Consider the following 25,147-nt stretch of genomic DNA (forward strand, 5'->3'; position numbering starts at 1 on the left):
AGTTACTTATGCCCTTTGCAACTCAATGAGACCCTGTTTCAAAATAAAGAATAAAAAACAGGGCTGGGGGTGTAGCTTGGAGGTAGAAGTCCCCTGGGTTCCATCCCCAGTGCCACAAAAAAAAAAAAACTTTCTAAGGAAAAAAAAATATAACATCCTACTGACTGATTCTCTTTTAATTCTCAATAACCTTCGTACTTTCAAAATGGACACAGATAACACCATTTATGCAGCATACATAATGTGCAGTTAAAATATAAGGAATTTTAAATACATCATCTAAATCGGCTAAGCTCCAGGTCAATACGTTTACTTGACTACCAGCCGCCTACACTTGGAAGTCCGAAATACACTTCAAGCTCAACATATCCCCCAAATAACTTATCTCTTACAAACATACACCACTATTCTGAAATAGGTGAATGATATGATCATTCACTTGGTCATCAAGAAACCTGACAGTTCCTAAAAATGCTAGTATTAACCATTATTTAGGAATAGCGGCTTCTGTGAAGAATTAATCCAGATATATTATCTGTATCATACCTAAACCCACCCATAATATCTTGCAAAACAGATATTATTGAGAAATTCTGCAGTAAATAATCTTTAATTTCATTTAATTTTTATTTTCTCTAATTAATTTGGGTACTAAACAGTTTTTCAACTTAACTTTTAGTGAACCATAAGTACTAGTTTGACTTTACTTTGAAAACCCTTGTTTTTTTTAATTGCTGTGTTACCTCAACTTGCTTGCCAAAATTGAATCAGTGATTTACTGTATAGAAATGAGAAGCTAAAAGGAATATAACATGTGGTGGCGCATGCTTATAATCCCAGCACTTGGGAGGGTGAGACACGAGGATCGCACAGGTTCAAAGCCAGCCTCAGCTACTTAGTGAGGCTTTCAGCAACTTAGTGAGAACCTGTTTGCAAATAAAGTATAAAAAAGGTCTGGGAGTATAGCCCGGAGGTAGAAAAGCCCCTGGGTTTCTACCCCCAGTACCATCAAACAACAGTAACAACAACAAAAAAAGAAATATAATATGGGTCTAAAGTGTATCGTCTATATTTCACCAAAAGCATCTTTTCTCATAGCCTAATTCTCAATGAGTCCAATTTTTTTAACATCAAGGGTTTTTGAGAATTTTTCTGTTAGAATAATATGCTTAAACAGTGGATCAAATAATATATTAATATTTTATGTATTTATATGTGTGTGGATAAATATAGTACTACTGTTACTATTTCTATAAATAGCAAACAACATACATTAATTAGGGAGCAACCAGGCACTAGGCCTAAACAGCATGAGAAATACAAGAATAATTTATAAAATATAATATTCTCTCTCTAGAGGCTTACAATCTAGTTGGGACCAAATTAATAGTAATATATTAACAAAAGAAATCAAGAGTACTCTGACAGAACATTGGAAATAACTCAAAAGAGAATGAATTTTAAAAAATGTAGTATAAATATACAGTAGGTAGAAATGTTTCTAAACAATATATGTAAATCTGTTTCAGCTGTCCTTTACACATATCTGTATTATTAATTTGCATGAAACTTTTTTAAAAAGTTTTACAAAATACAAGTGAGTTAAATAACACAGGTAGCCGGGCATGGTGGCGCACGCTTGTAATCCCAGGATTCAGGAGACTGAGACCGGAGGATCGCGGGTCACAGACAGCCTCAGCTATTTAGTGAGGGCCTCTGCAACACAGTGAGATCTGGTTTCAAAATAAAGAATAAAAAATAGGGCAGGGAGTATAGCTCGGAGGTTGAATGCCCCTGGGTTCCACCCCCAGACCCGCCAAAAATAAATAAATAACACAGGCAACTCAGCATTCCACAAAAATACAAAAGAATTGTCTCTACCATTCAAAAATCACACTTCTGTGTACAATTAGCCACAATTAGGTATGGTGTCATAAGGAGATGGTACTATAAAATCCTAGAAATTCTTTAAGAATTAAGATGCTATGGGCATATGAAAAAAAGAAAGTCTAAGCAAGCCCAACACGTTCTTAAAAACAATTATTCATGACATCTTGTATTAACAGATTTCTCTCTCAGCAGCTCCTGTCATTGTGACCTTATCTATAAGATAGGCCTTCACCAGACATGAGCTGATCCAAGCACAAAAAAAATTTGGACCTTCAGAACCATGAGCTAAGTAAATCTCTTTTCTTTGGATGGTTATCCAGCTTCACATATCTTAGCACAGCAATGAAAAAGGAAATTAAAACAGTTTATATGCTGATACCTAAAAGATCTATTACTACCCAAATACACTAGCAATTTTCCTTTCTATGACAAAATTATGCCATAAACACAATTTCAAACAGTTTTTTCTCTTATAATTATAGGTAAAGCCATGATAGTCACTGTAATAAAAAATTTCAAAATTATCAAAAATTCAACAAAATATACACATTGAAAAGTAATACAACAACACTGGGCACGGTTGTGCACATCTGCAATCCCAGGACTTGGAAGGCTGAGACAGGAGGATCACAGGTTTGAGACCTGCTTCAGCAACTTAGAAAGTTGTTCAGAAGCCTAGTGAGACTCTATTTCAAAACAAAAAAATTAAAAAAGGAAGTTGGGTGTGGTGGCACACACTTGTAATCCCAGTACTTGAGAGGCTGAGACAGGATCTCAAGTTTGAGGTCAGCCTCGTAAGTAGTGAGCCCCTGTTTCAAAATAAAAAATAAAAGCTGGGCGTGGTGGTGCACCTTTGTAATCCCAGTGCTTGGGAGGCTGAGACAGGAGGATTGCACAGGTTCGAAGCCAGCCTCAGCTACTTAGTGAGGCTTTCAACAACTTAGTGAGACCCCGTTTCCAAATAAAATATAAAATAATAGTCTGGGAGAATAGCCCAGAGGTAGAAAAGCCCCTGGGTTCCACCCCTAGTACCACAAAAAAATAAAAAATAAATAAATCAATTAGGGCTGGGGTTGCAGCTTGAAAATAGAATCCCCCTGGGTTCAATCCTCAGTACCGCAAAAATAAATTAATTAATTAAAATAAAAAAGGGCTAGGGATATAGCTCAGAGGTAGAATGCCCCAGGCTCAATCCACAGTACCACAAAAGGAAAAAAAAAGAAAAAATTAATATGGCAAGTTGGGTACAGTGGTCAACTCCTGTAACCCCAGTACCTGAGAGGTTGAGACCGAAAGATCACAGGCTGGAGGCCAGGCTCAGCAATTTAACAAGACCCTGTTTCAAAAAAAAAAAAAAAAAGAAAGAAAATTTAAAAAGGGCTGGGGATGTAGCTCAGAGATAGAATGCCCCTGGATTCAATCCCCAGTACCACAAAAAAGTGGGTAATGCCGGGCGTGGTGGCTCATGCTTGTAATCCCAGCATTTGAAAGGCTGAGACAGGAGGATCATGGTTCACAGACAGCCTGAGGTACTGAGTGAGGCCCTTTGCAACTCAGTGAAACCCTGTTTCAAAATAAAGAATAAAAAAAAGGAATGAGGTGTGTAGCTTGAAGATAGAATGCCCCTGGGTTCCATCTCCAGTACCACAAAAAAAAAAAAAGTGGGTAAGTTTTTGCAAACAATACATCTGATAAGGGGTTAATCCAAAGTATGTAAAGAACTCAATAAGCAAGAAAACAAACAGATTTAAAATGGCCAAAACTCTGAACAGACATTCCTCAAAGTAAGACACAAATGGCCAAGATATATGAAAAAGTGTTCACCATCCCAAATCATCAAAGAAATGAAAATTAAAAACAAAATGAGAAATCACTTCACACCTGTTATAGTAACCATTATCAAAACAAAAGACTGACTGCTCTGAGGATGTGAATAAAAGGGAATACTTCAATGGTGCTGGTGAAAATGTAAAGTAATCTAACCATTATGCAAAGCAGTATGGAGATTCCTCAAAAATTTCAAAACATTACTACAACTTAATCTAGCTATCCTACTATGGATATGTATCCGAAGGAAATAAAATCAGTATGCCAACAAGGTATCTGCATAACCATGTTCATTATGCAGAATCATTCACAATGGCCAATGTATAGAATTAACCTAAATGTCAATGGATAAATAGACAAAGAGCATGTGGTATATATACACAATGGGATACTGGTCAGCCTTGAAGAAGGAAATCCTGCCACTTGTGACAACATGGATGAACGAACCTGGAGGACATTGTATTAAGTGAAAGATGCAAAACACAGAAAGACAAATACTGCCTTGATCTTACTTTCTATTGAATCTAAAAATAGGCTCATAAGAGCAGAGAGTAGAATGTGGATACCAGGGGCTGAGAGGTGAGTATAAAACTAGGAAAATGTTGGTTAGAAAACAAAATATTTCAGTTAAATAGGAGGAATGAATTTAAGAAGTCTACTATACAACAAGGTGATTAGAGTTAATGGTTTATATACTTGAAATTGCTGAGGGAGTGCATTTAAGTGTTCTCACCAGAAATAACTGATAAACATGTGAGGTAATACATTTGTTAATTATCCCGATAGTCATTTCACAATAAATACATGTTTAAAACATCAGAGTATATACCATAAATATATAATTATAAAACTAAATAATAAAAATAATTTTAATTACTGAAAAATCTTACCAAAAAATAAGTAAAAATACAAGTTGTATTTAAAATAGAAGTTTACATACCTTGGCTTCCGAAATGCTAAACTATATTGCTGGCAAGCCAGACCCACAGTGGGAGTATAAACAATTGGCATGAATTTTTCAATGTCAGACATTAGCACTCTATAAAAGAGCTTTTCATTTCTATCTTGAAGATCCATTAAGAGAAGATACCTGTGAAGATTGGACATAATTAGATCTAAATCATGAATCTAAGTCATGAAGCAGTTGCTTACAAAGCTACTTGCACATTTTCAACCAAATGTATTTTTAAAAAACATCTGATCAAAAAGAATTTCAAAATATTCTTAAAAACTTTAAAGAATTAGGAACAATACACTTGATTACTATCATTCATGAACTGAAATCATTGATTAAATGACATTTTATTCAATACCTGAAGAAACTTTATCCCTATTTTAAAATGAAAGACAAATGAAAATATCACTGCATATACAGTTTAAACATTAAATAAATAGAACAGCTTTATCCTTTAATTTGTAGTACTGAATCACCAAGAGAAATGACAAACAGGAAATGAGTTAGGGAAGGTAGCACTCACCTTAAACGTAACTAAGGTAGGCAAGCTCAAAGAATTTTTCTTCCTATTTGCATTTAAAAGCCTATTTTCTGCCTAGAGGTATTTCTGACCCAGAGTTATCTTTCTTTCTTTATTTCTTTTTTATTGGTGCCTTGTAGTCATACATCTTAATGGGGCACAAGATGGTAGAGGCATACATCACTCATTTAGCCCTTCCCCAATTGCCCCCTCCCATTCTGTTCCCCTCCCTCCTTCTCATGTTTGGCTTAGTGATTGGCTCTGATATGTTTATGAATGTACATCATGTACATTAGGGAATTTTTCTCTTCCCCCTCCCATCAACCCCAGTTAGGCCTCCTTATTTACTCATCTATGGTTTCACCTCCTCAGTCTAAAGTTCCTCCTATGATTCTTTTTCTCCCTAGTTTCCACATATTAGGGAGACCATCCGATTTCTTTCTAAATAAAAGCTTTTTTTAGGTTAACTACTATCTTCAATAGTTTATAGAATAAACTCAAACTGCTTGGTATAACTAAAAAGAATTTTATAAAATTGTACTCAACCTTACTAGCCTTTTTGGTTTAATTTTCTGCTATGGTTTAGGTATCATCTCAGTATGTCCTCCAAGGGTACTGGGAAGCTAGTCCCCTGTGGTGATGTGGGAGTTGGTGGAGCCTTAAGAGGTGAGGTCTAAATGAAGATAGATAGGTCACTGGGGAAGCTGTCCTCGCAGAGATTGGTTAGTGCTCATGGAAACCCTGTTAGGTTTCTCAAGATTGAATTGTTATAAGAACAAGAGTGCATCTCCCTCCCCCATTCTCTGGCTTCCCATCCTGTCTTGTGACCTCTCCTCTCACAAGCGCCCATCAGGATGCCATCCACATGTTGTGCTATGCTGAGCACCTTCTCACTGCTTCCTCTCATGGTGAAAGGGCAAGAGAGCACCCTGGGGCCTATCATAAGGACAGCAATCCCATCCATGATCCAATCACAAGGCCTCACCTCTTAATATTACCTGAGGGATTAGGATTTCAACATATGATTTTGGGAATAGGGATGCACAGATATTCATACCATAGCAATTGTCAAATTGACAATGGGCAGCCTTGGGAAGGTTAATTGTATATGCCAACTTGGCTGGGAGAGTGTCTTCTTAGCTCAGGCTATAAGAAAACCCTTCTACCTCTGGGCTACACTCCCAGACCTTTTTTTTTTTTTTTTTTTTTTTGAAATAGGGTCTCTTAAGCACGATCCTCCTGTCTCCACCTCCTAAGCACGGGGATTACAAGCATGCGCCACCACACCCACGCCCAGCACACATTTCTCACAGCTCTAAAGGCTGAACACTCATTCTACTCAAAACGCTCAAATTTTGGACCTAACCACTTTTCAAAAACCCCACTTCTACCCGGGCGTGGTGGTGCACGGTTGTAACCCCAGCATTCGGGAGGCTGAGATTGGAGGATCGTGGTTCATGGACAGCTTCTGCTATTTAGTGAGGCACTTCACAACCTAGTAAGACCTTGTTTCAAAAAAAGAATAACAATTAGGACAGGGGGTGTAGCTCGGAGGTCAAATGCCACTGGGTTGCATCCCCAACCCCGTCCAAAAAAAAATTCTAAATATTAACACACTGGGAATTAGATTTTAAAATTTGAATTTGTAATGGGACATTCCATAAAAGATAAGGTACACAAATGTATAGTCAAACACTATTCTGGATGTTTCTGCAAAGGTGGTTTTGGATGAGAATGATATTTTGATGAAACTGATATTTATTTATTTATTTATTTATTTATTTATTTATTTATTTACTGGTGGTACTGGGGTTTCTGGAAACCCTTCTACCTCCGGGCTACACTCCCAGACACCAATTTTTTATATATTTTTTTATTTGGAAACAGGATCTCCTAAACCAGCAAGGCTGGCTTCGAACCTGCGCGATCCTCCTGTCTCCGCCTCCTAGGCGCAGGGATTACAAGCGTACACTACCACACCTGGCTGAAACTGATATTTAAATTGGTAGACTTTGAGTAAAGCAGATTCCTCAACATGAGTAAGGGGCATCCAGTAAGATGAATGCCTTAATATTTACCTCCCTTCTAGTAAAGATGGAGATAGATAGATAGATAGATAGATAGATAGATAGATCCTGTTGGTTAGGGTCACAATAATATTTTCAAATAGTGATTATCCTCTTTACCCCACAAATGATATTTTTAGAGGTTCAGTCCTTAATACGAAAGAAGGGTAGAGCAAAAAGCAGCGAGCAAAATGCAGAGAGCAAGAAAGCCTCAGTGGTCACAGAAATTGCTGTAGGACTACAGTAGACACCACTAGGGAGGGTTAATTTAAGAGGCAGGGAAAAATGTTACCTTTACCTTTGTAAAAATAAAGACAATGAATGTGAAACAAAGTAAGTGACTTAAATTTGAAGCAGTGTTCAAACTAAGCTTAACAGCTGAAAAAAAATTGCCCTTTCACCTACAATGTATTTAAAGTCTGACTGAAAGTTTTTTTGAGCCTGTTTTGGTCTATTAAGAGCGGTATTTCAAATAACAAATGCTGGTGCGGATGTAGAAAATTGGGAACTCTAATGCATTGTTGGTGAAACAGCAAATTAGTGCAATCACTTTGGAAAACAGTATGGAGGATCCTCAGAAGAATGGAAACAAATCTACCATATGATCCAGCAATACCACTTCTGGGTATCTACCCAAAAGAATGGAAACCAAACAATCAAACTAATGCATGCATATCTATGTTTACAGCTGCACAATTCAAATTGTCAAACTATGGAATCAGCCAAGATGCCCATCAGCAGATAAATGGATACAAAACTATGGGGTAAGTACACAATGTAATTTTATTCAGTCATAAAGAACAAAATTATGTCATTTTTAGAAAAATGGATGGAGTTGGTGAACATTATGCTAAGTAAGATTAGTGAGTCACAAGTAAGAAATTGGATGTTCTCTCTAATATGTGGAACCTAGGGAGAAATGGATCAGAGGAGGAACTCTAGACGAAGAAGGAGAAACTATTACAGAAGAGCAAATAAGGCGACCTAATTGAGGCAGACGGGAGGAAAGAAGAAAATTCTCTAATGTACATGATGTACATTCACAAACATATCGAAGTCAATCACTAAGCCAAACATGAGAAGGAGGGAGGGGTGAGGGAATGGGGTAGGAATTGAGGAAGGGCTAAATGAGTGATGTATGCATTTATGCCTCTACCATCTTATACTCCATTAAGATTTATGACTGCAATACACCAATTTTTTTTAAAAGTGTTTTTTTTTATAATTTATCTTTACAGTAACAATTTTATCAAAAGGGAAGAGTATTCTCTCTGAAAATACAATTTAGAAAAAATTAATTAATTTAATGTTCCTAGAGAGTAAATTAAAACAAAAATTGTATTCATAAGAAAATTCTCCTTAAAGTTGGCTAACCTGTTTAAATTACTAAAAATTTGAACTTCATAAGAGAAATATAAAAATCACATTCAGGAACATTATTTACCTGTCAAAGTCAGAGTTCAGACGCTCAAAATTTTTAACTACTCTAAGCACCTGGATCTCCTGACTGATGAAGCAAGGTGGCAGCAATCCATGAATGTTCAATTGTTGTCTTTCTTCGAGTGTAAAAGCCAAGTCCTATTAAAAAAGCACGATAATTTATATATACACACACATACACACACAAATAAAATCCAATGAGGACATGAAATTAAAAATCAGAAGATCTGGCATCACTGTAAGCACAGCCATGCAACTATGAATAAATCATGTAAACTCTCCATTCCCATTTCCTTATCTACAAATATTAGAATGCCATATTTTCAGATTTGTGACACTTACAAATTGTTAGGATAAAATTAAGAGAATGGATGGGAGGAAACTATTTGAAGACACATAAGTAAAAGAAGACACAACCATTAAGGTCAATAAATATAAAAATAGTAGTTATATAAGAGTTGTTAAGATTATGAACATGAATGGGTCAGCTGTGGCTTGTGCTTCTATCTCTAGGAAATGAAATGCCTCATGTAATTCTGAGGTATCTGTTCCAACATTCCCCTCCCAAATTACGTTACTATTTTTATTTACTCTTAGCAACACAAAACTTAGCCCCATTGCCTGAACACACCACACGTTTTTATGCTTCCATGATACATGGTCAAGAATGTCTTTCTTCTCTGCCCAAAGCTTTACCAGACTCACCTATTACGGATCTATTATTATATCTATGCTATATGACCTGTTTACATGAACACGGACTGTATAAAACAATAGTAGCAACAAACTATGAAGCTTACAAACAAGTAAGCAAGCCAGGCGTGGTGGCGCACGCTTGTAATCCCAGCATTCGGGAGGCGGAGAACAGAGGATCGCAGCTCACAGACAGCCTCAGCTACTTAGCAAGGACCTTCACACTCATTGAGACCATTTCAAAACTAAAAAAAAAAAAAAAAAAAAAAAAATAGGGCTGGGAGTTAGCTCAGAGGGTGCCCAGGTTCCATCCCCAGTACCGCAAAACAAAAAACAAAAAACAACAACAAAAAAAAAACAAGCAAACAAACAAAAAACCAAGTAAGTAAAATAGAAATGATTGTTTGGTGGAAAAACCAGGATAGACCTAAGAGATTTGCTAGGGTATAATTTAGAAAGCAAAAGCAAGTAAGCCCCTGTAGTCATTAATGGGAGCAAATTATCTGGTAGATTGGGATCAGAAGTCCCCTTAGAGAGGTAGTGGGTTCCCACTGGAGCTATTAAAGCTCAAGAAGCTTCTTTGACTCCTGTATTGCTGTTCCTTTGGGCTTGGCATACGTGCTAACATGATATAATGGTTGGTATACTGGTTGAAATGTTTGTGTCCCCTCAAAACTCATATGTGGAAATCCTCACAAGGCAATGGCATTAGGAGATGAGGTTTCTGGGGAACAATTAGAGTCCTTATAAAAGAAACCCCAGAGGCCAGGCATGGTGGCACATGCTTTTCTTTCTTTCTTTCTTTCTTTCTTTCTTTCTTTCTTTCTTTTTTTTGGGGGGGTACTGGGGTTCTTGGAAGCCCTTCTACCTCCGGGCCACACTCCCAGACCTATTTTATATTTTTTGAAACAGGGTCTCTTAAACCAGCGTGGCTGGCTACGAACCTGCGTGATCCTCCTGTCTCCTCCTCCCAAGCGCGGAGATTACAAGCGTGCGCCACCACACCCGGCTTGGCACATGCTTTTAATCCCAGCATTTGGGAGGGTGAGACCGGAGGATTGTGGTGTAGCTCAGAGGTCGGAGGTACAATGCCCTGGATGTTCCATCCCTGGTACCATTAAAAAAAAAAAAAAGGAAAAAAGAAACCCTAGAGAGCTTCTCTGTCCCTTCTGCCATGTAGGGACACAAGAAGATGGCTATCTATGAACCAGACAATGAATCTGTAGTACCTGGCTCTTGAGATTCCCAACCTTCAGAAATGTGAGAAATAAATAAATTCCTTCTTTTATTAAGCTTTATAGTCAGCCAGGCATGATGGCGCACACTTGTAATCCCAGCATTCAGGAGGCTGAGCTTGGAGAATCACAGTTCGCAGACAGCCTCAGCTACTTAGTGAGGCCCTCTGCAACTTAGTGAGACCCTGTCTCAAAATAAAGAATAAAAAAATAGGGCAGAAGGTGTAGCTCGGAGGTCAAATGCCCCTGAGTTCCATCCCCAAACCCGCAAAAAAAAAAAAAAAAGCTTCATAGTCCATAGTACTGTTATAGCAGCCCAAATGGACTCAGACCTTCCAGTTTACATATTGTGACCACTGCTATTGCTAGACAGCTTGAATGGATAGGAACATGTTTGCTAACTCTACTGAGTAGTTCTACAGCTGTTCCCCTGTGTTCCTGAAAATTTTTCTTGTAATAGCAGAATAGTGATTCCTAATCCCTTGTGAGGTTTATTACTTGGGGAGAAGAACAAACAAGATGGTTCATCCTAGAGTGAGATGGAAGTCCCCAACTAGTAAGGAATGAAAATAAACAGTTCCAGAAAACTGTGAAAGAGGTCAGTGGATGAACCCTCTATTTCTTTTAATCTTTTAAAGACATGGGTCCATTACTCCATTTCCCTGATAGAAAGTCTATGTTTAAACAGCCTCCTGCATCGGGAGGGCACACTAAAGAAAGACGAATAAATTTGTCCACTGGATGACTGCCCTCCATGCCCCGTGCATTTCTGAGTTGCCTGCAAAAGCTAGCTGGGACCAGTGGCTCCAGAACTTTCCATGTAAGAAGCTATACCCAACTTTGAATTTTCATAAGGTCTCCACATGCTAAGAACAGAACTGAAATCTAGTTCCAAGATGTTTTTCTCCACTTCAGCTATTCTCATGCCTACAAAAGCTCCCACTGTTACATATTCTGTCAGGATGCTCTGAAGCTCCACTATCTGTACAGTGGTAGAGTGCAGAGGTAGAGTATAGGCTGGGTGTAGTAGTATAGTGCAAGGATAGAGTACAGGTAGAGAGCAGGATGGCCCTTCTGCCACAGAATAATCCAATGTGTCCAACTCTCTGTGGTCTAATCACCCTCTTCTGGATATCTAGAGAACAGCAGACCCAGTACAATACACCAGTCCTTTGCCTAGGAGCTCCAGCCAGCACCAAGAGATACCTGGAGGTGCCTGAACTCTGCCTGATATTTGCTATTTTATTTGTGGCCTGTGTAATCACAGCAGAAGGCAAACTCTATGAGGTCAAGGGATTTGACTATATTTTTCACTGCTTCCTCTCTAGCACTTAGAATAACACCTGACAATCAGAACTCAGTAACTTATTGCATGTAAGAAACCAAAAATTTTAAATATTCAATTCTGGCTTAGTAGCAATAAGCCAAACATGAGGAGGGAGGGGGAGGGAAAGTGGCAGGAATTGGGTAAAGGCTAATTGGGTGATGTGTGCATCTAGGCCTCTGCCATCTTGTACCCCATTAAGATGTATGCCTACAAGCTGGGCAGGGTGGTGCATTCTTGTAATCCTAGCATTCGGGAGGTGGAGACCAGAGGATGGCAGTTCACAACCTCAGCTACTTAGGCTCTTCGCAACTCAGTGAGACCCTGTCTCAAAAATTAAAAAAGACTAAAATATAGGGCTGGGGGTGTAACTCAGAGGAACAATACCCCTGGGTTCTATCCCCTGTACTGTAAAAAAAAAAAAAAAAAAAAAAAAGTATGACTACAATTTTAAAAATTCAATTCTGGAGACATTAACATTATTTAAAAACTATAAAATTGTCACTCAGGAAACTGACTAGCATATTCATTCTGATAAAATTACTTCTAAATTTTAAAGCAATCAGAAAGGAATACTTGTGTGAAAAGGCAATCTATAAAATGGAAGACATACTTATTTACTGTAGATGAAGTAACTCCTTTGATGTGTGTATATATGCCTCCACCATCTTGTACCCCATTAAGATGTATAACTGCAATGCACCAATAAAAAAACACAAAAAATAAAGTAACTCCTTAAGATGAAACAAAATTACATACACCAATATAGTTGAAAAGGAAAGAAAACAACTAATTTATCCTTGACTAAAAAATAAAAAGGAGCCAGGCGTAGTGGCTCACGCTTTTAATCCCAGCATTCGGGAGGCTGAGACAGGAGGATCCGGGTTCAAAGACAGCCTCAGCTACCTAGGCCCTTTGCAAATCAGTGAGAGCCTGTTTCAAAATAAAGAATAAAAAAGTTGGGCGGGGGGTGTAGCTCAGAGGTAGAATGCCCCTGGGTTCCATCCCTAGTATGGCAAATAAATAAATAAATGGGAGGGGGTAAAAGGCTAAGCTAAAGTTAAACTGGCAAAATTATATACATATATGTGAAGAAACAGTAATCTTCTGGATGTTATGCCTTGAAAATCTACCTATTAAAATGTCTATATTCTAGCCAACCAGGGTGGTAGACATCTGTGATTATGAGCTACTTAGAAAAAGCCTGAGGCAGGAGAAGCACAAGTTCGAGTCTAGCCTGGGCAACTGAGTGAGATCCTATCTCAAAATAAATTAAGAAGGGCTGGGGATGTATCTCAGTGGTAGAGTGACCCTCCTGGGTTCAATCCCCAGTGTAGGAACAAAAACAAAAAACAATATTCTGAAAATAGGGTCTAAATAGGTTGTGTTGTCAGAGGTATGTTCCTTGGTTCATTTGATCATGGCATTTAACTATCACTTACTGCTATAGTTAGTCTTTTTACAGAAATTTTCCCATGTCTAGTCCCAAATTGATTCCTAATTCTAATGGGTCTCCCATTTCTGATGCTATGTAAATGTTAATGCCATCTGGAAACCATTTGCTATCCTTTGATATTTAGGAACTACAAACTCCCAAACATTATTGGCCAAATTTTCCTTCTAGGGCTTAGAAATCTGGAAAGCTAGGTCAACTTAAAGTAAAATAATTCCGTGATCAGGTTCATATTCTTTTGTTACTCTTTATGAGTTAAAAACCAACAACAAATAGCCGGGCGTGGTGGCACACGCTTGTAATCCCCATGCTTGGGAGGCGGAGGATCATGCAGGTTCAAAGCCAGCCTCACTGGCTGTTTCCAAATAAAATATAAAATAGGTCTGGGAAATGTAGCCCGGACGTAAAAGGGTTCCATCCCCAGTACCACCAAAAAAAAAAAAAAAAAAAAAAAAAAAAGTAAACTTAAATCTTAGAATCCCTGAATATTTAAAATATATATGATATAAATGAATGAACCAGTTTTTACTTTAACGGAGGCATATTAATAGATATATTTGTATAAATTTATAAATAGGTCAATTATACCTAAAATTTAACAGTATAATATGTTTCAAAGAATTTTTCTAACTTAGTACAGTGGCACAAGCCTGTAATCTCAACTACTCAGGAGGCTGAAGTGAGAAGATCAAGAGTTAGAAGTCAGCCTGGGCAATTTAGTGAGACTGTGTGTTAGAGAAAAAAAAATTTTTTCAGAAAACATTTCAATCCAGGCATGATGGCACATGCTTATAATCCCAGCACTTGGGAGGCTGAGACAAAAGGATCACAGGTTCGCAGCCAGACTTAGCATCTTAGAAGTGTTTCAAAATAAGAAATAAAATAGGGCTGGGGTATAGTTTAGAGTTTGAATGTCCCTGAGTTCAATCCCTAGCACCAAAAAACAAAAGTTCCAAAAAATTTTTACCTTAGTATTATTCTGCAGGGTATACCCAACAAAGGATGAACTCAAAGTATGTATGCAGATCTTTCTTTTTTCTTTCTTTTTTTTTTATTTTTGTGGAACTGGGAATTGAACCCAGAGGCATTCTACCTTCGAGCTACATGCCAGTCCAATTTTATTTCTTATTTGGAAACAGGGTCTCGCTAAGTTAATGAGAGTCTCACTACTTGCTGGGGCTGTCTTGAACCTGCGATCCTCCTGTCACAGCCTCCCAAGTACTGGGATGACAAGCATGTACATGACAGGCATGTACCATGCCTGGCTCAAATCTAACTTTCACTTGATTTTTACTGAAGTCTTTCATATAGTTAAAAGATTTGGAGCTTATGCATATATTAGGTTTCCAGACCACCCATAATTCTGATTCTCAACAGCACACTCATACACTCTAGGTTCAACATGATTTTCCATTTTCCTCCTTTTATTAGTTTTTTTTTTTTTTTTTTCAGTACTGGGGATGGAACCCAAAGACATTCTACCTTCAAGCTACACCCCCAGCCCTATTTTTTATTCTTTATTTTGAAACAGTGTCTCACTGAGTTACAAAGGGCCTCACTAAGTAGCTGAGGCTGCCCACCAACCACGATCCTCCAGTCTCAGCCTCCCAAATGCTAGGATTACAAGCATGTGCCACCAAGCCCAGCTACTTTCCCTACTCTTTAAAAACCTTTCAGGCAGGGCGTGGTGGCACACACTTGTAATCCCCGCACTTGGGAGATGGAGACAAGAGGATCACGCAGGTTCAAAGCCAGCCTCACTGGCTTAAGAGACCCTGTTTACAAATAAAAAGTATAAAATAGGTCTGGGAGTGTAGCCCAGAGGTAGAAGAAACCCCAGTACCACCAAAAATAAAAAATTATAAATAAATAAATAAATAAATAAACAAACAAACAAACAAAAACCTTTCAGCCCTGGGCTGGGGATTATAGCTCTGTGACAGAGTGATTACCGAGCATGAGCTAACCTGAGATTTAAACCCCAGCACCATGAAAATACAGAAACAAAACACCTTTTGGACTATATCCTTAGCAGAACGAGAAGCTATCTCTCTGCTAGGAGAAGCAAACAGGACAACTAACATTCTGGATTCTAATAATTAGTCTATGCATATCTTCTTAAGAAATCTGACATTATTGAGCAGAAATGAGTATTACAAAGGGGCTTGTATTAAAAGTTTGTATGCAAACATAAGAAAGAAACTTTGTCCAGAGTACCTTATCAGAAATTTATCCAAAAAACAAAACATATAGAATAGTCTGAACTAACCATCTTCAATATTTCTTATAAACTTCAGTAGTTTGGTGTCAAACTACTGAATTGCAAAAAAAAAAAAACCTCACAAAATATCTATAAGCAATCTATACATGTGTAAATAATTTATTGTAACAAATTATTAATGTAAATGTTTAAGGCCACTGTCATGTTAACATAAAGATGGTTGTGTATTTTTGTTCTACTAGTATATCCCTAGTGTCTAGAATAGTACTTGGTACTTCACAGACAATCAGCAAAAATACACTGAATTAATAATTTGTTATTACTATATGCTTACCATTGTGCATTTCAAAGACAAGCAGAAAAGTGAATAAGGAAGGTTTAAAAAGCACAGAAGCAAGTGGAAAGTTATAATTACAAAAAAGAAAAAAAGTTGAAACTTCAACTAATGAATGGATAGGCTAGAACAACTAAAGTACAATCATAAACTACAATACTACTCAAGAGTGAAAAAAATAACTTACTGATATATGAAGGACAGATCATCTTCAAGTGCAGTATGTTAAGCAAAAGAAGCCAAAATCAAAAGGCTGTATTTTTTCGTGTATATGACATTCTGACAAAACAAGAAATCAAGGAAGTAATCCTATTCTCAATAGACACACACACACACACACACACACACACACAAAACCTAACTAAGGATATGAAGAACTTCTACAATGAAAACTATAAAAGACTGAAAAAACAGATTGAAGACATTAAAAGATGAAAAGACTTTCCACGTTCATTGAAAGGGAAAAATAATGTTGCTAAAATGATCATACTACCCAAAGCAATCTACAGATGCAATGCAATCCCCATCAAAATATTAATGACATTCTCAGCTGGGAATGGTGGCTGCACACTTGCCGCGCTGGCTTAAGAGACCCTGTTTCAAAAATATAAAATAGGTCTGGGAGTGTAGCCCAGAGGTAGAATGGCTTTCAGGAACCCCAGTACCATATATATATATATTTAAATGACATCCTCTACAAAACTGGAAAAACATAAAATTCACATGGAAGCACAAAAGACCCCACATAGCCAAAACAATCCTGAGGAAAAAGAGCGATGCTAGAAGATCATAAAACCTGACTTCAAGATATACTACAGAGCTACAGTAACAAAAACAGCATGGCATTGGCACAAGGGTAGACATGTAAACCAGTGAAACTAAGAAACAAATCCATGCCATTTTCTGTCAAATGATTCTTGACAAAGATATCAAAATATATAGTAAAGATACCTCTTCAACAAACGGTTCTTGAAAAACTGGATATCTACCTGCAGAAGATTGAAGCTTGACCCCTATCTCTCACTCTGTACAAAAGTCAACTCAATGCCGGGTGTGGTGGTGCACGCTTATAATCCCCGCACTTGGTAGGTGGAGACAGGAGGATCGCACAGGTTCGAAGCCAGCCTCGCTAGCTTGAGACCCTGTTTCCAAATAAAAATATAAAATATGTCTGGGAGTGTAGCACGGAGGTAGAAGGGTTTCCAGGAACCCCAGTACCACCAAAGAAAGAAAAAAAAAAAAGGCAACTCAAAATATACCAAGGTCCTCAATGTAAGACAGGAGACTCTAAAACAACTAAAATAAAATATAAGAGAAACACTTCAAGATGCTGGCACAGGTTCCGGGCATGGTGGCACACACTTGTAATCCCAGCATTCAAGGGGCTGAGACCGGAGGATCAGGGTTTGCGGACAGCCTCAGCTACTTAGTGAGGCCCTCTGCAACTTAGTGAGACCCTGTTTCAAAATAAAGAATAAAAAACAGGGACGGGGTGTAGCTCGGTGGTCGAACGCCCCTGGGTTCCATCCCCAGACCAGCAAAAAAAAAAAAAAAAAAAAGATATTGGCACAGGCAACAATTTCCTAAATAGAACTCCATGGGGTCTGTATCTGTCCTTGTCTGTCTGTCTGTCTGTCTGTCTGTCTCTTCCTCCCGCATTCCCTCCTTGGCCACCAAGAGGTGAGAGTGACTTTTCCTATGCCAGTTTCTTCCTTGAAGCAGGCAACACCTCTAATGCCATGAGACCAATAAACCTTTCTTCTAAGTTCTGTTTGTCAAGTATTTTGGTCACAGCAACAAAAATGCTAACTAAATTAACATGAATGTGTGTCAACCTCATAAGGATGAGTATATTGTTTGGATTTAGACCCAAGTTTGAATCAAAAAGTAGATACTGCTTAGCACTGTGATTTTGAACAAGTATCTGGGGTTAAATGACAACTCTTCTCAATTCCTGTTCTAAATTTACTGGAAACACAGTATATGTTATGTGTGTCTCACTAGGTTAAGAGAAGATATGAGAAACAAGACATTTTTGTACCTTATATATAGTATTATATAAATGCTTATTGTACAAGTAAGTCCAAAAATTAAGTCACTGATATAAAAGTGCTAAGTAAAAACTGATTCTTATTCTTCATTGTGTGTGTGTGTGTGTGTGTGTGTGTGTGTGTGTGTGTGTGTATTTGTAGGGTACTGGGGGTGGAATCCAGGACTTTTCTACCTCCGGGCTATACTCCCAGATCTGTTTTATACTTTATTTGGAAACAGGGTCTCACTAAGTTGCTGAGAGCCTCACTCAGTAGCTGAGGCTAGTTTCGAACCTGTGTGAACCTCCTGTCTCAGCCTCCCAAGCGCTGGGATTATAAGCGTGCGCCACCACACCTGGCCCTTATTTTTCATTTTTTTTTAAAGTCCCTGAATTTAACAAATCTGTTTTTAAAAACTCAAGCCAGAACCTTTGTGAAGAAACAATTTAGCTCCCCAAACAAAGGCTCTTAATCTATTCATGGACCTGATCACAGATCCTCAAAGAATAACTAAAGAATAACTAAAGAGTCCCTAAACATGGACATCTTTTTTTACCAACTCTATGAAATTTAGCATTCCCTTCCATTACAAATGAAAGCAATAAATAAGAAAAATAACAGCACTCTGTGTCTTTCTCATAACAGAAATATTTTTATATCACATTTCATTTATTTTATTACATATCTATTGGTATATCACATTTGTGGCATTCATCTTGAAATACCACTTGTGTCCACCATTACTTTAATAATATAGTAGTTTTAGATGTACAGTTAGGTTTTATTTAATAACATTAACAGGCATACAGGCTAGTCATGCCAAACAACCTTCATACTAATCTCTTTTAAAAATAAAATTTTATAGCCGGGTGTTGGTGGCGCACACTTGTAATCCCTGTGCTTGGGGGGCTGAGACAGGAGGATCGCACAGGTCCAAAGCCAGCCTCAGCTACTGAGTGAGGCTCTTAGCAACTTAGTGAGACCCTGTTTCCAAATAAAATATAAAATAGGTCTGGGACTATAGTCTGGAGGTAGAAAGCCTCTGCGTTCCACCCCCAGTACCACTAAATAAATGAATGAATAATGAATGAATGAATGAATGAATGAATGAATGAATGAATAAAATTTTATCCTGGTGTGGTGGCACATGCTTGTAATCTCAGCATTTGGAAGACTGAGACAGAAGGATCACAGTTCCCCAACAGCTTCAGCTACTTAGTGAGGCCCTCCGCAACTTAGTGAGACCCTATTTCAAAGAATAAATACTTGGGCTGGGGGTGTAGCTCGGAAGTAGAACGCTCCTGGGTTCCATCCCCAGTACTGCAAAAAAAAAAAAAAAAAAAAATTTTAAGCCAGGTCCTATAGCCCTAACTGAGTGCCTGAGATGGGAGGAAGACCCTTTAAATCCAGGGCTTCATGGCCAGCCTCAGTAACAAAGTGATATCATTCTATAAATAAATAAATCTATCTTACTTAATGCTGACCATATTTAATTTATTAGTATATTGACGTTTATTGCTGGCTGTATCAGTCTTGTATGTATATGGAGGGGAGTACTAAGGATACTTTGCCTCTGAGCTACACCCCCAGACTTAAATTTTATCTTTTATTTTTGAAAAAAGGTTATCACTAAATTAGAGAGGACTTAAATAAATTGCTGAGGCTGGCCATGAACCTGTGATCTTCCTGTCTCAGCCTCCCAAGTACTAGGATCACAGGTATGTACCACCACCAAATCCAGTTTATATTAGTTTTTAATAAAGAGAAACATATAATATCACACATTTATTATTAATATTTTGATATATGTATTTCATTATCATTTGTTTCCTTTGTAGCACTGTGTGTACTGTTTATTTAAAATCATTGCCTTAGCTGGGCGTGGTTAGCTGGGCGTGGTGGTGCATGCTTGTAATCCCGTGCTTGGGAGGCTGAGACAGGAGGATCACACAGGTTCGAAGCCAGCCTCAGCTACTTAGTGAGGTTCTCAGTAACTTAGTGTGACCCTGTTTCCAAATAAAATATAAAATAGGTCTGGGAGTATAGCCTGGAGGTAGAAAGCCCCTGGATTCCACCCCTAGTACCACCAAAAATAAAGTAATTAATTAATTAATTAAATAAAATTATTTCCTTGGGGCAGTAAGTACTGCTCAGTGGTAGAGTACTTGCCTAGCATGCCTGAAGCCCTGGGTTGAATCCCCAGTGCTGCAAAAAATAACAATAATAACAATTAGACTATTACTTTTGGAAGTCACAGGCTTCATCAAACTCCCAAAGGGCACTCTGATACAAAATATGTTAAGAACTGTTGCAAAGAACTATGCTTAAGATTGACAAAAGCTATATACCTCTGATATGATATTCCCAGAAATGCCACAAGATGGCTTTCTTGTCTTAGAGTCACAGTTGAGATTTTCTGTCTTCTTTTATAGCTATTCCATTGGGGGTTGTGAAGCTCATTATATTGGTCAAGGTTCTCCAGGAAAACAGAAAAAATATATATGCAGAAATTCATTATAAGAAAAATATTATAATTGGGGAGAACATGAAAAGTCCCATGATCTGTTGCTGGCAAGTTAGAAATACAGAGGGGCCAATGGTGCTGTTCCAGTCTGAAAGCCAACAGGCTCAAGATGCAGGAAGAGCTGTTATTTCAGTTCAAATTCAAAGGCAGAGAAAAACAATGTTCCAGCTCAAAGATAGACAAAGAAGATTGTTCTTACTCAGTCTCCTTGTTCTAGTCAAACCTTCAAGTGATTGGATAAAGCCCATCCACATTAGGGAGGACAATCTGATTTAGTTAAATCAAATATTACTGTTATCCAGAAACATCCTCACAGACATTCCCCAAATATTGTTTAAATGGTTGGGTGCCCCCATGACCCACTCAAAGATACAAAATTGTCACACTCACCAAATATTTTGTCAACAAATATGCATTGAGTGACTGTTTACAGGTCCTGTACCAAGGAAACAGTGGCATTGTCTGTATGATTTGGTCTCATGAAATTTACAATCTAGAGAGTTGAACAGGGTATTTTACAAATAACTATAAAATAATACCTGTGATAAGTACAGGGAGAGAAAAAAGGAAAAACTTAAGAGCTACTTAAATTAGGAGGTATAAGGAAAGAGTTTACCAAGCAGTGATGTTAAAATGAGAGCTGAAGGACTTCTAGAAGAATAGGAGTTCATCAGATGAAAAGTAGGAGTAAGGGTGGAGGTGCAGGAGCAGCAACAATATAAACCCTGAGGCAGAAGAGCTTGGCTTCTTCAAGAATGCATAGGGAAGGAAACTGCATCAACAGTGGGAAGAATGGCCCAGCTAGCTGGCACACACAAATCCATACTCTTCATATTTTTGTATCTTTTTATTTGTATACAATGGATTTGTAAGACTATCTAAAATATTTATAACCATTTGTCAGTTATTATAACCAACAAGAGCAAAATCCTCTGAAATGAATATAAAGAAAGCACTGACCATGAAATAAAAGCTGTAACAACCAAATGGAAGTTTTAGAACTGAAAAATACAATAACTAAAATAATATATTCATTGAATGGGGTCAAGAACAGAATTGAGATGAAAGTGGGAAAGGCCAGTGAACTTGAAAATGGATCATTTGGAATTAATAAACTGGAAAGAATGAAAAAATGTACCCAAATGTTAGGCCTTTTGGTATTGTCCTAGTTAATATCGGTGTCATCAGAGAGTCAAAAGGAGAATCCGGATAAAGGGAAAATACTTGGAGGGAAGAAACGGCTGAAAACTTAACCAAATTTGGCAAAAACATAAACATTATATTCAAAATGCTGGAAAAATGTAAACCAAAGAAACATCTGTAAAACATGTAGAGAAAATGACTGCGTGTGTGATTTGAACAATTACAGATTATTCATCAGAAATAAGGGAGACAAAGAGAAAGAGAAATAGTATTTTCAAAGTATTGCAGGAGCCAGGCATGATGGCACACACCTGTAATCCCAGTACTTGGGAGGCTGAGTCAGGAGGATTATAGGTTCAAGGTCAGACTCAGCAATTTAGTGAGACTCTCAGCAACCTAGCATGATCCTGTTTCTAAATAAAAAAACAAAAGGGCTGAAGGTATAGCCTAGAGGTAGAACACCCCTGGGTTCGATTGCCAGTATCAAGAACAAAAAAATAATAATAAGTAGAGGAATGAAATTCAAAGGAAACAGATACCTAATGAAATGTAAGACTATGCAAACATCAGTAATTGCATAAGTATAGTCTAAACACAAAAGTTAAAAAAGACAAATATTGCCTGGTGTAATCCCCAGGCTTGGGAGGCGGAGACAGGAGGATCATGCAGGTTCGAAGCCAGCTGTGCTGGCTTAAGAAACCCTATTTCCAAATAAAGTATAAAATAGGTACTGGGAGTGTAGCCTGGAGGTAGAAGGGTTTCCAGGAACCCCAATACCACACACACACACAAAAAGACAAATACTATCAAATTGGCAAAAATAGTTAAGTGTGATGGCTCATACCTGCAATTCTAGTACCCTGTATTAAGGCAGGAGAGAAACATACAATGATTACTACATGCATGTATGCATTTGTCACTTTGAACCTCACTATGATGTATAATTACAATGCACAAAAAATTCAATAAAAATTTTAAGCAATTTTTATTTAAACTTTAATGTTTAAAATAAATTTTAATTGGCAAATAAAAACCACATATATTCATCACATACAACATGTTTTGAAATATGTACGCTGGGTATGGTGACACATACTTATTATCCCAGTACTTGGGAGACTGAGACAGGAGTATTGCAGGTTCACAGCCAGCCTCAGCTACTTGTGAGGCCTTCCACAATTTAGTGAGTGAAACCTTGGTTTTTTTTTTTTTTGGTTTTTTTTTTTGGTGTTTTTTTTTTTTGGTACTGGGTGGAAACCCTTCTATCTCTGGCTAAACTCCCAGACCTATTTTATATTTTTTTATTTGGAAACAGGGTCTCTTAAGCCAGTGCACCTGGCTTTGAACCTGAGCGATCCTCCTGTCTCTGCCTCCCAAGCGCGGGGATTACTAGGGTGCGCCACCACGCCCGGTGAGACCTTGATTAAAAAAAAGAGAGAGAGAGAAAAAGAAAGAAAGAAAGAAGCCAGGCATAGTGGCGCACGCTTGTAATCCCCGCGCTTGGGAGGCTGAGACAGGAGGATCGCACAGGTTCAAAGCCAGCCTCAGCTACTTAGTGAGGCTCTCGGCAACTTAGTGAGACCCTGTTTCCAAATAAAATAGGTCTGGGAGTATAGCCTGGAGGTAGAAAGCCCCTGGGTTCCACCCCCAGTATCACTAAAAAAAATTAAAAATTAAAAAAAGAATAAAAAATAGATATGAAGGTGTAGCTCAGAGGTAGAATGTCCCTGGGTTCCATCCCCAGTTCTACAAAAAAAGAAAAGAAAATATGTTATATATTGTAAATGGCTAATTTGTGCTAATTATGATACGGCTTAGCCCATAAAATTTTTTTGTGATAGAACTTAAAAATCTACCATTGTAAGCTGGGAGTGGTAGCACATGCATGTAATCCCAGCATTCAGGAGGCTGAGACTGGAAGATCACAATTTGTGGACAGCCTCAGCTTAGTGAGGCCCTTTGCAACTCAGTGATACCCTGTTTTAAAATAAAGCTTGCAGGTCGAATGCCCCTGGGTTCCACCTCCAGCCCCCCAAAAAAATCTACCATTGACACTTTTATATTAAGCTCCTTTATTTGGTACATATTTGTAACTTCCATAGCTTCACTCAGAATTGTACCTTTCTGCAGTATAAAGAGTTGTTTATACTACTGAAATTTGGTTTTACATAAACTCTGCATTGTCTGATGTCAGGATCAGCCAGAGATTTCTTGAGATTTGCAACTTTCCATATCTTTATTGTAGCCTGTTTAACATTCTATTCTGGATATGTTTTTCATGTACACTATCATTTGTACTCTGTGGAACAATATAAAATATTTTTATTAGTAGATAAGTTATTCTCATTTACATTTATAGATATGACAAATAAGTTTGGTCAAAATTATGTCATTATTATATCTACTATCTTTTGTGGGGGGTACTAGGGATTGAACTCAGGAATATTTTACCTCTAAGGTAACCTCCTCCTCCAGCCCTTTTCATTTTTATTTTGAAACAGGGTCTAGTTAAGTTGCTAAGGGCCTCAATAAGCTGCCAAGGCTGGCTTCAAACCTGCAATCCTCCTGTCTCAGCCTCCCAAGCACTGGGATTACATACAGTACTGCGTGTCACCACTCCCAGTTTATATATATACTATCTTTAAAGACTGAATATTGGTAAGATCTTAAATCAATAAAAAATTTAAAGGTCTACCAACGATGCTTATTAACCAAGCTTCCGTTTTATTTTGGCTACTAGCCCAAAAGCATGTACTTAGCATTTTGCTGACAAGCCAGACCTAACAACCTTGATAACAATGTTCTCATAATTTCAAAATTCTTTTTTTTTTTTTTCAGTATTGAGGATAGAACCCAGGGGCATTCTACTTCCGAGTGACACCCCCCAGCCCTATTTTTTACTATTTATTTTGAAACAGGGTCTTACTGATTTGCAAAGGGCCTCACTAAATAGCTGAGGCTGGCTTCGAACTTGCACAATTCTCCTGACTCAGCCTCCCAAATGCTGGGATTACAAGCATGCACCACCATTCCCAGGTCAAAATTCTTGATTTAAAAGATACCTCAGCCCTTGCAACACCAGGCCCCAGAGAGGAGGGGGACTCAAAACGGAGCTCAGAGCCACAGAGAAGATACGCCGGCCTCATGGCCGAGGATGCAGCAGCAGCGCCTTACTGCCGGCGGGAGCAGTGATTTCACTGGACGGCTACAGACCAACGCACTCAACAGCCCACCAGGCTCCAGAGAGGAGCGAGCCAGCGAGCCAAGGTGAGCCGCTATGGATCAGCCGGGAGGAATTCGGCAGATTTTTCGGCACAGGGAGCATCTAAAGCTCCCAGTGGTTGAGCTCAGCACACTCTGCAGGGACTCAGAGAGGAGCTCAAAACCGGAGAAGAAATACGCCAGCCTCACGGCCGAGGGCATAACAACAACGCCATATTGCCACTGGCGGCAGCAGCAGCGAATTCACCGAGTCCACTACAGCTCCATCAG

General features: G+C 38.2%; 1 protein-coding gene across 1 annotated transcript in view; it reads right to left on the bottom strand.

Moving 5' to 3' along the window:
* ME1 (malic enzyme 1) overlaps positions 1–25,147 on the bottom strand; it is a gene marked incomplete at both ends in the record, with an annotated part of 152,148 nt that overhangs the window by 118,987 nt on the left and 8,014 nt on the right. The window contains 2 exons of the mRNA XM_080700509.1: positions 4,658–4,807; positions 8,703–8,836. Coding sequence (XP_080556635.1) covers positions 4,658–4,807; positions 8,703–8,836 — 284 coding nt within the window. The remainder of the gene's footprint in view (positions 1–4,657; positions 4,808–8,702; positions 8,837–25,147) is intronic.

This window comes from Muscardinus avellanarius (genome assembly GCF_963383645.1).
Source record: "Muscardinus avellanarius genome assembly, chromosome: 8".
NCBI classification, from domain to species: domain Eukaryota; kingdom Metazoa; phylum Chordata; class Mammalia; order Rodentia; family Gliridae; genus Muscardinus; species Muscardinus avellanarius.